Below are 13,789 nucleotides of genomic sequence, written 5' to 3'. Positions count from 1 at the left end.
ACTTGGGCTAGATCTGTTGCAAGCACATAGGGATGACCACGACATGTTCATTAGAACTTTTAAAAAATGCATCATACAGGGACCAAGCACTGAGTGTACATGTTCATATCAATTTACAAAAAATAGGCATTACCATGACACATTCATTAGAATTCAGAAAAAACAAAGATGCATTCACACAGGGAGTATGGACTGAGCGCACAAGTTCATATCAATTTCCAAAAAAATAGGCATTACCATGACACGTTCACTAGAATTCATGTAAATATGCATCAATACAAGGAGTAAGGATGGAACGCTCATGTTCATATCAATTCAGAAAAAAAAAGATGCATCATACACGGATTTGTCAGGGACTTACATATGTCGGATAGGAGGAGGAGGGGGCATGCAGGAGACAGAGGATAGCGACATGATCTGTAGGGAGCGTCTCCGTGAACTCTAGCAGGCGATCGTGGCATGAAGTGCAGGGGCATGGGAGGGTACAAAGGATAGACAAGAGCAGCAGATAGGAGGGGCGGCGGCACTACATGGTCTGAAGGGCGGCGGCGGGGGGGCATGACCTCCATCGGCGAAGGACGGGGTGCCATCTCCGGCGGTTAAGGACGAGCCCTCGCCGGTGATGGGTCCATTCCAACCCAGACCGAAGAGGAATCATTCGAAGACGAAAAGACAAACGGACCCTAGGATTTCTCTAATCATAGGAATTAATGAGGGGTTATGTGTAAAAGGGGGGTACGTGGCCTGTTAGCAATCCCACGTTTCATCTCTACCCTTCGCTCTTCATCCAATGACCCATGCCATTAGTTTCCTGATTTTCATCAAATTTACGTTTTCAGTTGATACGTCGCCGTTTTTAATAAGCGAAGAAAGAGCAAGTGTTAGTGTTTTTTCTTACCTTTTTTTCATGGTATTAGTGTTTTTTTAACTGAGCAAAGTGTTAGTTCATTAATATCTCAAGGCTGAAACACGAAGACAAAACTGCCCTCTGACCCAAGTCCATCAAACGTTTGGACCCAACAGAACAGAGCCCAGCCCGCCTAGCTCCTCTGCTGCTCCTTCCTTCTACTTGTCCGTCTGGCCGGCGGATGCAATGGCGACTAGGGGCAGCTCTCCAAATCGGTGCGACATCCATTGAGGTGAGCTCCCCCTTTCCTCTCCCTGTTCCATTGTAAGCCCTAGTCATCCCCCAGTTAGTTTCTTGATTGATGTACATTCCTCACTATTACATGGATTAGACAATGGGCTGCTCTTGGGCTTTCGGCCCGTACTGAAGCAATGGGAACCAGCCGCTACAAATCTCTACTAATACTAAACAAGCAAACATATTCACCGCTAAGTGCACCCAACCTAAGCTACGCATAACAACACAGACCAGTAACAACCTCTCGATTGGAGTCACTTAATTTGATCAAACCATTAAAATTGCGCTAACCATCAGCTAAAAGTGCGTTTAGCAATTCTCCGGGGAGGACGGAAACTCTGCCTAACGGAACGTTCCGCGCCCCGCGTCCACCCCAAAACATCGCTCCCCATCCCCTCAATGCGTCGCCGCCCAATCCTCCTAAATAATCGCAGAGCTCCACGGGACGAGATCTGGATTTAGAAGCAGCTAGCGGAAGCAGCAGATCAATCAAGCAGTCATCCATCCATCCATCATGGCCAAGATGAGAATACCTCCCAATTCATTTCTCTCTCTGATCCCCGTCGAGTCCATCTTTTTGCAACCTCGGTTGCGATTCACAATGTGCAGAGCTGATTGGGGGTTTGTAGGTTGTCTGCTTAGGAGGAGGGAGACGGCGCGGGCACCTTCGCTCGCGCTAGTGGAGGTGGAGGTGGGGGCAATGGCAGAGCTCGCCGCTGTACAGTTTGTGCTAGTTTAAACACAAGTGGGCAGCGTGGTGGAGCGGCAGACTATGTAGCGTGGAGGACGAGGTAACGAGTTCGATTCCTCTAGTGAACCTTGCCCCCTTTTTCCAGGATTTTTACACCTTGCGTTGAATGGCAACTGGCCTAGCGCCTGGTGGGCCGGCCCACTTGTGCGTGCTCAAAGCCTACACCGTACTTTAAAAAACGACGATCATGCCCTCTATTATAAAGAGGTATGAGATAATCATAGCTGTTGATGTATTTAGGAGGGGTGTACCAAAGCGGAAGTGATCTAATATAACAACCTGGACATTACGCGAGTTCTGAACTTGATAGCTGCTGCAACACGAACCACTCCATCATCTAATATTCTGAATGACCTCATTGCTTAATATTAGAAAAAAAAACCAACAATGATAATGATGGAAAAAACTAACTATATGAACTACTGTATATAAATGACCAAATTTAAGTAAAATCAGAGCTATGTTACAAGGTACCTTGAGACGACGCCTTTTTCTTTCTAGCTAGAGGTGAGACATAGACTCACCCATGTGAGGGCTAATAGGATCCATCAACATATAGCGTTGGTACCAATTTGTACCTGGTGCTCTCTGCCAAGTGTGTGAAAGAGTGATAACATCGTTACTCCAGTTCAATTACAGCTTATTTATCAAAGTCTTGAGAGTATTATTTTTTCTAGCAGAGATTGATATCACAGAGAAGGTGTTTTGACTATATCTCATTGTAATTCATAGTTATATGAGTTACTTTGTATTTTCTTGAATTCTAGATCCATATCAGTGTGCTTGTAATTGTTATAAGTACAGATAAATTTACAGGTATTTCTCAGGAAAAAGAAACTTCACCGCTGTGGTAACGACACACCGGGCGAAAGAGAGGAGTAGCGCCGGCGACCTCAAGCGCCCGTCCCCGGTGCCAACAACCTATGCTTCCTCGTCTCCCTCTCATGGCCACGTATATTGAAAAATGTTCAACATGCATTTGAAAAAAAAATATTGAATACATATCTAAAAATGCTCAACATGTATTTAAATAAAGCCAATGCGTATTTAAAATAAAAATTACATAAAAAGAAAATGAATAGAATAAACCCAAAAGAAAATGGATGAACACCAATAGAGAAATAACACAAAAAGGAAAAACCCGAGAAAAGTTCGGCAAAACAATACAAACTACTTTTTTTTGAAGTGTATAAAACAAACTACATGAAAGGTCCTAAATCAGTGTGTAGTAGAACCTTGCAAAACCCGCTCTATTGGGCCGGTCTACTAATACAAGGGCCGAGCCAAGCGCAATGGCGAGAGGGTGCTACATTTTATTATGAGCCAGATATCGTCTGCCACATGTTCTGGGCTTTGCAGGCTGGAATGTGATAGCCCTTGTTGTCCGGCGGCTCACCTCAACCCACTGCACCCAGCGGCAACTCCCCACCGGGCGGAAGAAGTCCCCGGCGGCTGCCGCCGACGCTTCCTCGTCGCCGTCTCCCGACCGAGGTCAGCCGTTCTCCTTCCCCTATTTCTTGTCTTCTCTGTCCACGATTGATTGATTTTTTTCCTCTCCCTCAGCCCTACCTAACATTTACCTCTGGCGGCAGCGGGAGCTCAGATGAGTAGACCGCCGAGGAGATTCCCCACCGGTAAGATAAGACCATCCCTTTTCATTCCCCGCCATCCCGTTCCATCTCGTCCTGCTACAGCTACAGGGGAATGCGATGTACGTACTCAACTACTGATGTTCTGAACCCTCTGTCAGTTGCCTGGCTTGGTAAAGCTGTGGATTCATTCCTTGGGCGATTTCAACAATAATGGATGTATGCAATATGAATATGGACACATTTTAACCTGTAGTGCTGTAACTTAATTTCCCGTGAAGTTCTAGCTATTTGGACAAAAAGAAAACATTTTGCCTGACCAAATTCAGCATTTTTGCACCAGTTACTTGCCTTGTTTGTCCATTTGATACTCATGCACACTCAATTCAGACGGACACGCTTGTAGATTTACAATAACAAGCACAAAACAGAGTATGCTACAGCCCAGACTTTGTTTTTCTCATAGTTTTAAATAGCCGGCTATAGCCCCGCAATAGCCTTGCTATAGCCTTTTCAGCAGGGTGCCGCTAAGTGGTTTCATGTACAAACATCCCGCTATAGCCTGCTATAGCCCGCTATAGCTCTGCTATAGCTGTTTTTGAGGTCCGCCGCTATTTGGCATAGCCCGCTATTTAAAACATTGGTTTTTCTCCACCATCAGACGGACAAGTAGCTTCGTCGTGCTGCCTATTCTGCGCCGGCACCAGCCTCTGCCTGTAGGTGTTGGTGCTGAGGCTGAATGAAAACGAGGGGTTCAGACTCCCGGGCGCTGTCGTTTACTGCGAAGTAAGTATCAAAGATTCAGCACATGAATGGAAGCTTCAGATAAGGAATGCACTAAGGGAGTAACAGAAAGAACCTGCACACGGAAATGCCCTGTGAGACCACTTGGCCAGCATTGCCAACCAACAAGATGGACTTCTGTTATTTCCATTGCTACCTGCTGCAAATAGTCTCATCACCACCGCCTGCAGAAATCAACAGATTTGAAGTCTCTTTTAGCAAACAAAACATCCATATATGGATAAATACTTGTGACCAGCTAGAGCTCTACACTTCACATGGACCGACAATGTAAATTAAGTACAAGCATGCACCATAATGGCTAACCAGGCGAAAATGCTCAGACAAGTCGACATTTGGGCTTCATGCCATGGACCATACTATGAAGGGATATGAAGTTTGCACCATCGCGTACACGAGGACATCTATTTCTTGGGATTCATGAAGGGACATGACGTTATCTAAGCTCTATATCTGTGACAGATGTGTTGCTTTATCTTTTGATTGCAGGGAATGTTCACTCAGTCTATCTTCAGAGGAGCGGACTAACCTGCATTTTGTAGCCAGTTTTGAGCAGATCAGAAGCTAGTTATACTCTCTGTACATCAATGGCTGTGTGCATCATGATGATGCAGAGGCCAGGGTCATTACTGGTTGCGACCTGTATATGCTTGGAAGAAGAACTGTATATGTTGAGTAAGCTGCTTCTGCTGCAGGATTGTGGTTCCACTTTTTCTGCAGATATATGCTTCTTATGACATTTTCACAAGCCACTCTGTAAAATAACAAAGACACTTCTGAAAAATGTAAGCTTGGTTTGTTGCTGATGTCAAGATAGTGGTCAGACAAATGAAAGCTAGGGATGCAGAGTGCAGTTAGGTCAGGTGTCGTTGAATGCGTGCACAAGGCAAAGCTGGCATTTGGGTTCTGGACAGGAATGCATGCTTCAGACAAATGACCAAAGAAGTGTATGTACTTGTAGAAAGAGCAGGGTATCAGTACACAGAGAAGCGTGACTTCTAAATTCAGTACCTGCAGTTTTTTTACTTCTTCACACGTAACTACTGCAGTAACCAGAGTATTTCACCGGTCTAGCTTGTGCATGCCAGTGTTCTGTGCATGGCAGTTCATCAGTTTGCAACATCTGGCTAGCTAGCAATGCGGCACATCTGAAACTAGATAGCAATGCACACGTTTGAAAACTACTTCAAAATACGTTGGAGCATAAAAACTTGCTAAAAGGTCCACGGTATTCTCAATACTCCAAAATACTCTGTTATGTCAAAACCACAGTATTTTATACCCACAGGCTAAATTATTGTAGTTTTACAGTACATTAGTTTTAGAAAGAGAAACGAGCTTGAAAAGTTGAGGAATATTGAAATATTAACAATTTTTTAACTTAGAATTTATTACCACCAAAAAAAATAAAAACCTAATCCTTTGGTATCTTTCAAATCTTCGCTATCCATCGCGTCTTCGATACCCTTTGAATCCTTGTGTACCAGAAGCTAGATATATGCTGTAACTGATTATCAGCATATACACAAGCAAGTCAGAACTTGAACAATAAGACATAGTATAACACAAGCCGGCAGGAAAGCAAGTAAACGATTCCTTCAAAGAGGAGATGTACTGCAGAGTGGTTTAGACAAATGAGTGGCAAAAGTCCAAAATAGTGTTTCATAGAAAATATTGAAGAACACAGAATACATGTATTAATGAGCAACAAATGAATAAATAGCTTCGATATAACCGGAATAATAGAAATCTAATGAGTGATTTCGTGTGGTACTCACTGTGATTGAGCGCCACAATGGAGAGATTCATTGGCTTGAACATGCAGACCTTTGATACTACATCAAATATATGTTTCATTATCTAAAAGAAAAGGAAGGCAGCTCTTTCTTCTGAAAACAACGGAATAATATTTCTCGTAAATGATTCTTTCATTTCAACCATGAACGTTAAGTCAACAGAACATATATATTTTCGTCTAAAAGCACATGGGTGGCCTCTCCTCCTTTTTCCGGGCTTGAGACTGGCTATGAGATTATAAGTGGTACCTTACAATGGCATAGGCGGAGTTCCCCACCCACCCTCCCAAAAAAGAAAAAAAAAGAAAAAAAGCACACCTAATAAAATAGTGAAGACATTTTGTTGGTTTTTGTATTTATCAAATAAGTGCGAGACATAAGCTACAAACATAATAAGACATTTTTTTCATTTAATTTTTCTTGGTGCAAACATAAATTTGTAAATATATTTTTTTAGTTTTCATGTTTTTTTTTACAACCCAGTCTAATGCTAAAGCAGAAACCTATTTTCTTTTTTGATTTTGTTCGCACCCATGGACGAAATAAGCTGACATCTTCCAAGTGGCGACAGTAAGTCCATAGAAGCCTTCAAGATGGCCACCATCCTGTAAGCAGAAAGTTTATGGGTGGATTCCTAATTTAAAAGGTGAAACTGTACAGATGGGTTGCTATGTATTTCTTAATCTGTTAATTTGGAATCTTCAAAAAAATTGCTTACAAACATCGAAATTACATTGGGGAGTTGCTTAGAAAAGTTACTGGTGTTAAATTGTTAAAAGACGAAATGAGAAGAGTATTTAGTTAAGTGGCCTCCGCCAGATGCCAATATAAATAATGGATACAAGTGGGAGAAAAAGAGAGACAGAGGCTGCCCGTTTATTACCAGCATGACCGAAGGAAGAGATTCATGGTTGGCAGCCTGGAGATTAATTACAAGTGGACTCTGCTTCACCATCGTCTACCTGGAGATTAATTACACATAAACAAGCCGGCCAGCCATCAGTAACACGATATGTGGTTTCCTATGTAGCGTGTGAATCAATATGATGGACTAGTGTGTACGCACGTACCTCTGCTTGGTCGGTACCGTCATCGTCGTCGTCGTCGTCGTCTTGGCCGGTACCGTCGTCTTCGTTGTCGTCGTAATAATAATCTTCATCGTCATCACTCTTGCCCGCCTGGAGATTTATTAGACAAAAACCAGACAGCCAGCGATCAGCGACATGATATATACACATGTATAAATACAGTGATCGATCGATAGATACATATGATGGACATGTACGTACCTCATCCTGATCGGTGCCTGCATGATCATGTAGCAAACTCTTGAATTTGGTAACAAGGCCTCGTATCTCTTGTTCGCCGTACCTCCCGACCCGAGGCTCCGTGGCATCACGTAATCTTCTCTCGAGTGATCTAATCATGCGACGTGTCCTTTCTTCCTGGTATGCAGCAGGACGGCCCACATCCTCGGGTCTGTCCAAACCACGTAGGATCCACTCGAGATTATCAATGAATCTACCTGCCTCCTCATCGTAGTTTTCTTCTTCTATGTCGAGATCAAGATACACAGCATTGGGACGGCTGCCGGAAGCCTGCCTCAGCGCTTCCTCTGCTTCCTCTACTTCCCTGTAGCTGCTGTTAGTGCAGTCAAGGTAACACCTGACGTACTTCAGCAAAGTGCAGCTATTTCTCCTCCACGGCACCCAGCTGGCAGCGTCCTTTCTTTCAGCGCTTGCACTGTATACCAGCCATTCAAGCATCGGCAATGCTCCTTCTCCAACAGCGATCTCAATCTTCTTTGTCCACAAGAATCTCAGCTTGTGAAACTCATTGCTACCAAAAGAATATGATATGTTCTTTTCATCCTTACTCCAGAGAACAAGGAAGAGGAGCGACGGCAACCTGCCGATGGTTTCAACATCTCGAACTTCTACCGCATCCACATGCAGCCCTAGACGAGAAAGGAGTGGAACACTTAAATGATTGATCCATGATGGCACCCTCGGTATAACTATGCTAGGCAGAACTAACTCGTACAGCTTTGTACAGGGTGCCAAGTCTTCCAAGCTATGATTGAGGGCAACCGAATACTCAGGGTCACCACCATCATCAACGACCGTCAGACTATGGATCTTGTGCAGGTTGCAGAGGGATTCCACCAGAGCATTGCCTGCAGACTCCTCCATTTCACCGAAAAAGATGTTAAGCACCCTTAACTTTGTCAGCTTTCCCACCATTGTGAAGAAGTTTGGGCACTTGTCCACCGAATGTAGCTCCAGTTCTTCAAGGCATGTCAGTTTCCCTATCTCGCCCTTCATCACTGTACCTTTATCAGCCCACAGGCACCTCAAATTCATTAGCTCACCAACAGATGGCGGCAGCTCACTTATCAAACCTCCCCTTACATCCAATATCTCAAGAAACTTCAGATCATGTCCTATTCCTTCAGGGATCTTGACCGCTGTCTTCACTACTCCCAGGTACCTCAGCTGGACCAACTTACCGAGATGCTCAAGACTACTACCTTCCGAAAGAACACAATCCTCAATAACTAGCACACGCAGTACTTTAAGGCTCAAAAGCAGGGTCATACTGTTGGCACTGCACCCAACAAAATTGAATGACCTCAGGTGTTCCATGGCAATGCTAGAGTTGTGTTCCACACTTCTTCTGTGAAGTGCTAATCTGCGAACCCTATTTGTTTGTTGTCCTCGCAAACTTGTGCCATGTTGCTCCATATCATGTACTGTAACAAAGTTTATATCATTTGATATGGTGCGGATGAGGTCGAGCACCATATCATGGACACGACAACCACCTTGGCCGTCAACATCTTCATCAATCCACCGGATCATGCTTTTGTTAACTAGCTCATTGAAATAGATCTCCCCGAGCTCAAATGACCCTATACCTTCTCTATCTAGGACAAAACCTTCACAGACCCACCTCCAAATCAGTGTTCTTTTTCCAATCAAGCTATCTTCAGGAAACTTACTTAGATATAATAAACAGGCCTTCAAATGGGAAGGTAGATCATAATAGCTAAAAGACAATATCTTTCTTGTGTTATGAACAACTTTGTTGTCTTCATGCCCAAAACCAATGGCATCATACACCTTAGACCAATCGTCACATCGTTTACCAACAAGCAAGCTAGCTATTGTAATGATTGCTAAAGGCACACCACCACATTTCTTTAAAATTTTGTTAGTCACTTTAGCAGGCTGGTTATCTGAACTTGCTCCTTCTCCACCAAATGTTCTCGTATAGAATAACATTTTGGAGTTATCATCAGAAAGTGGTTCCATGCGGTAGATACCACCAGCTTTTGTGGCAACATCAAAATCACGAGTTGTTATGATTATTCTACTTTCTGGATGGCAATCCATGAAAGCACAATTGATCATCTCCCATGTTGGTATATCCCATATGTCAACAATAACAATAAAGTACCTATTGACATGGTAAGGCAAAATCTTTAATTAGCAAGAACTATCTAACATATAACCACTAGAACAAGAAGCACCCCAACACACCAGAACTGAAAAGACATTAACAATCGTAAAAAGATTATATCCAATATTGGCTCTTCAACTATCTTTTTTCATATGGCTAAATTCTAGATAATTGGATGTGCATTAGTTAGTAGAAACTTAGAGATAGTTGACCACAGAAGTAATACATGTAACGACTTCATTAATGTGATTGACGGTAATAATCTTGAATATTAGCAAAGAAACAGAGGTGTCATGCGACCAACTGATCTAAATGGACTTGGCAGTGGTTGACGTGTGTAGAGCTAGTAGAGAGTGAAGTTCGGACCAAGCAAGTGTGCAGCTTGGCCGTGAGTGTGGCCGTGGGCGTATATGTGTGCATGTTTCCTACTAGACACCTTGTAATCAGTTGAGCTCAAGCTCATGAGGAAAAAGGGAACAGAGAAAATGCACAAGCTGTATGTGTCCATCCTCTTGCGTTGCATTTGGGTATATATTATGTTCCTTTTGTTTTGGCTCTTCCTTGATGTACCTTGCTTGTCGAATAATAGGAATCAGAAGTTGCTATGTAAGAAAAAAAAATAACAACAACTGTTTGTCTATACATGATAATATGCTATAGTTTTGGAGTAGATGATTCGAAAGCAATATATATATATATATATATATATATATATATATATATATATATATATATATATATATATATATATGTCCTTACTTATTTGTTTGGCCAAAGCCTAAAGTAACATTCCTTTTATGTTGGGCATTATGCCATTGCATATATGCCAAGCAGATTAATTAACCACGCGCATACTAAGTACTCCCTCCGTCCGGAATTATTTGTCGCGGAAATGAATAAAAGTGGATGTATTTAGAACTAAAATGCGTCTAGATACATCCATTTCTATGACAAGTATTTCCGGACGGAGGGAGTATTTTCGTTGACAGGTCGCCACAACACAAAGCCTTTATAGTGTAGCTGGGCACACGTGGCAGAGAGATCGAAGTTATTGACTAGTATAGGGTGAGGTTAATTCGTACCTCTTGCCTACTAGGATTGTCTGCAGCTGATTGATCAGCTGCCTTTCATCCATTGTTGCCGCATCTCTGTACAGCTGTCTGTCAAGCTCAAGGAGGATATCCCTGAGAACTTTCTTTGTGTTTGGACTTTGACCTACTGGAACAAAAACCCCACAATCAAAATTCTTTTTAACCTTGTCATACACGGCTTTAGCAAGAGTTGTCTTGCCCAATCCTCCAAATCCAACAACAGAGACAACCTTGAGCTGTTCGCCGGATGGATCATCGCCCTCAGATAACCTCCGTGTTAGCTCATCCATTGATTTTTCAATGCCAATAAGGTCAGATACTTTGCTGTACATGGCCAAGAGACGTGGGTCGACTTCCGTTCGGGCATTAGTATCTTCCGTTCTGGCATTAGTATTACCAATAACATCTTTGTATCTATCGTACCGCTCCTTCACCTCTTTAACTTGGATCTTGACGTCTTTGATGTCGCTGGCTATTTCACGACGAATCTTGAGCTTGGTGACCTTCTTGCAGGTCTTCTTGATGAACCCGAAGAAGGTGTGTGGCTTGGTCGGCTCAACACCCTCGACACGAACCATAAAGGAGTCGAGGCTGTCCTCGATAGCAAAGGACAGCTCCCTGACATCGTTTGCCCAAATTTTGACCAGCGGATCAAGCTGGTCTAGTGGCACGTCGGACACCTTGAGAAGTGCAGCTTGTATGACCAGGAGCTCATCCTTGAGGTCCTTGATCCCCTTCTTCAAACGCTTCTGCAGGTTGTACTCCTCCATGAGCAGCATGCCCAACTTGGGGAGGAGAGTGCCCAACGCCCCCGTGGCAAACACCATGGCCGGTCGAATCGAATCTCACTGTCTCCCTCTTGCTAGCTGCTTTCTTGCTGTCTATCACGAAGCAATGAAGAAGTTATAAGAGAGGCAGCCTGGTAGCCGGAGAAGGAGGACAGAAGGTGAGGGAGAAAGAAGTCAAACCTGGGAATTCATGAGTCAAGCGCGGGGGCAATCCACCAGCCGGATTTTGAACTTACTGTAGCACAGCCGGATGGATCTAACCAGGGTTGCTGTTGACCGGACGCCTGGAGCTCTGGGAGGACGAGGCGCCGCCGGATCTGCCGCCCTGCTTGGAGCTCGGCACCACCGTACCGCCTGCGGCTCAAGGCTCGAGGGGGACAGAGGCGGGAGTCACGGCGGCGGGCGAGGATGGATTCGGCCTCGTTGCTCTAGGACGGTGACTACGGATAGAGGGTGGAGGAAGGGCGGATCGAAGCGGCGAGTCCTGCTGAGCAGCAGAGATGGATTACCATGGAGCTGAGCTCCGTCCAACTGGGCATCCCCCAGTGGGATTGCTCTGCTCCATGCTACAGTGGCTGCGCAGTGGACTGTGCTTTGGGGGGTGTTTTGGTGGAGTGGGGGAATGAAGAAGCAGATTTGGGGGGAGAGGAAGGGGAGACGTCGGAAGTACTTCCTCCGTTCGAAATTACTTGTGGCGTAAATAGACGCATCTAAATGTATTTTAGTTTTAGATACATCTATTTTCGAGACAAGTAATTCAGAACGGAGGAAGTAGGGAATGTGGATTTATCCTAACTAGTTGCGCGCACAACTTGTATCTCTGCCGTCGATCCAGGGTGATATCTAATCGTCCTGCCCCATCATGTTGTCAGCATGCACTGTATTTCCTGAGCATGTGCTATTTTATCGTGCGTATAAGAGGTTGTATTTAAACTGATGCGGGGCCACTGTCCTATAGATTTCTCTGAAAACGTGTCTTGTAGTGCCACGACCTATGGATTCCTCTCTCACCGTACTGCGCTTCTCTTAATCCTTCTGTGCTCGTGTTTCGGTGTGCAAGCCCATGTAATAATGTTTGTTACGCCTAACCATCCAGCTTGTTAGTTAGCAGCGGACTCGCAGTTGTTTAATCCTTCGATGATTATGTCGTACCACATTTTTTTTGTTATGTTAGATATAAAGCTCTTCGATCGTGATGCCGAAAGTTCTTCGATTGCAACTGTTTTCAATGTGCCGCATAAATTGCCATTGGATTCTACCATGCATGTGATGAACAGATAGCTCCTCCCCCGGTAGATGCATCCCTTGTCACCCTTGGACACTCCACCACCGGTGTGTCATCTCATTTTTAAATGGGCACCAGCTTTATGACTGACATGCATCTCGCCCATGCTTTGGCCGTACTATCACCAGTGATCTCAATATGCTTCGCAGCGCACTTGTGCTAGCCAAGACGCTTCTTGGTATTTCTTTTGGCCGTACCATCAAATATGCAGTGATCTCAAGTTTTTTGGTATGTTTTCATAAAATTTCACACGGAGGTAGATCGGGGACCCAAGTGGGGGACTATCTTTGTGCAATCGCCCTGTACTTTCAGTAAAATCCTTCGTGTTTGAACACGAAAGCACCGGGCATTCTATATTAAAGTTTGTCATGCGGGAAACTATCCTTGTGCAGTCGCCCAGTAAATTATGTATAGTCCTTCATGTTTGTACACGAACACACCGGGTATGCAGGATTGAAGTTCATTAAGTGGGGGACTATCTTTGTGCAATCGCCCGGTGCTTCCAGTAAAGTCCTTCGTGTTTGAACACGAAAGCACCGGGCATCCTATATTAAAGTTTGTAATGCGGGAAATTATCCTTGTACAGTTGCCCAGTGGATTATGTAAAGTCCTTCATGTTTGTACATGAACACACCGGGTATACGGGATTAAAGTTCATTAAGTGGGGGACTATTTTTGTGCAATCGCCCGGTGCTTCCGGTAAAGTCCTTCGTGTTTGAACACGAAAGCACCGGGCATCCTATATTAAAGTTTGTCATGCGGGAAACTATCCTTGTGCAGTCGCCCAATAAATTATGTAAAGTCCATCATGTTTGTACACGAACGCACCGGGGATGCGGGATTAAAGTTCATCAAGTGGCTAACTTTACATGAACGCCTAATTAAGCTCAATGAACGTACCGCAGCTAACTTTACACATCCTCATAACATTTCCAAAATTACATATTCACTACTTGGCCACAAAAATGAACCTTCCAACAACAAAAGAACACCTACAACACCAATTTTATCTTTCGAAACAGCACAACAAAAGAAAGCCTATAACATCTTTCGTAACACCAACTTCATCTTCCAACAAC

At 43.9% G+C, this 13,789-nt stretch overlaps 1 protein-coding gene and 1 long non-coding RNA gene across 14 annotated transcripts; one reads left to right on the top strand and one right to left on the bottom strand.

Annotated features, from left to right (window-relative positions):
• The first annotated feature begins 3,257 nt into the window (after positions 1–3,257).
• LOC147963143 (uncharacterized) lies at positions 3,258–5,443 on the top strand. Its single transcript, XR_015607697.1, has 3 exons — positions 3,258–3,386; positions 3,459–3,529; positions 4,778–5,443. It is a non-coding gene; the product is annotated as an uncharacterized LOC147963143 (long non-coding RNA).
• Positions 3,870–12,046, bottom strand: LOC147963142 (disease resistance protein RGA5-like). Of its 13 annotated transcripts, none has more exons than XR_015607696.1 (10): positions 11,606–12,046; positions 10,629–11,518; positions 7,374–9,543; positions 7,155–7,262; positions 6,968–7,046; positions 4,929–6,123; positions 4,595–4,817; positions 4,391–4,452; positions 4,344–4,360; positions 3,870–4,263 (listed from the first exon to the last, which is right to left on the bottom strand). XR_015607696.1 is itself a non-coding variant. In XM_087527139.1 (6 exons), the coding sequence occupies exons 2-5, from the start codon at positions 11,462–11,464 to the stop codon at positions 7,011–7,013; spliced, it is 3,150 nt and encodes a 1,049-aa protein (XP_087383265.1). In that variant the 5' UTR covers positions 11,465–11,518; positions 11,606–12,046; the 3' UTR covers positions 6,542–6,689; positions 6,968–7,010. The 13 variants fall into 13 exon arrangements, 1 of the variants encoding a protein (XP_087383265.1); XR_015607693.1 differs by having other exon boundaries at positions 4,344–4,452; positions 4,929–5,042; positions 6,067–6,123; XR_015607694.1 differs by lacking the exon at positions 4,595–4,817 and having other exon boundaries at positions 4,818–6,123.
• Positions 12,047–13,789: the final 1,743 nt, after the last annotated feature.

The sequence above is a fragment of the Triticum urartu genome, chromosome 6A, assembly GCF_056163025.1.
Source record: "Triticum urartu cultivar PI428250 chromosome 6A, HENAU_Tu73, whole genome shotgun sequence".
Lineage (NCBI taxonomy): Eukaryota > Viridiplantae > Streptophyta > Magnoliopsida > Poales > Poaceae > Triticum > Triticum urartu.
This window is presented reverse-complemented; position numbering and strand designations above follow the sequence as displayed.

What these genes read in the sequence shown, in the direction of transcription:
- LOC147963142 (XM_087527139.1), bottom strand. Translation starts at nt 11,464, where the DNA reads ATGGTGTTTGCCACGGGGGCGTTGGGCACTCTCCTCCCCAAGTTGGGC. An exon ending in ACAATCCTAGTAGGCAAGAG is followed by an intron (nt 9,544 to 10,628) that starts GTACGAATTAAC and finishes CCATGTCAATAG; the next exon opens with GTACTTTATTGTTATTGTTG. An exon ending in CAGGCACCGATCAGGATGAG is followed by an intron (nt 7,263 to 7,373) that starts GTACGTACATGT and finishes ATAAATCTCCAG; the next exon opens with GCGGGCAAGAGTGATGACGA.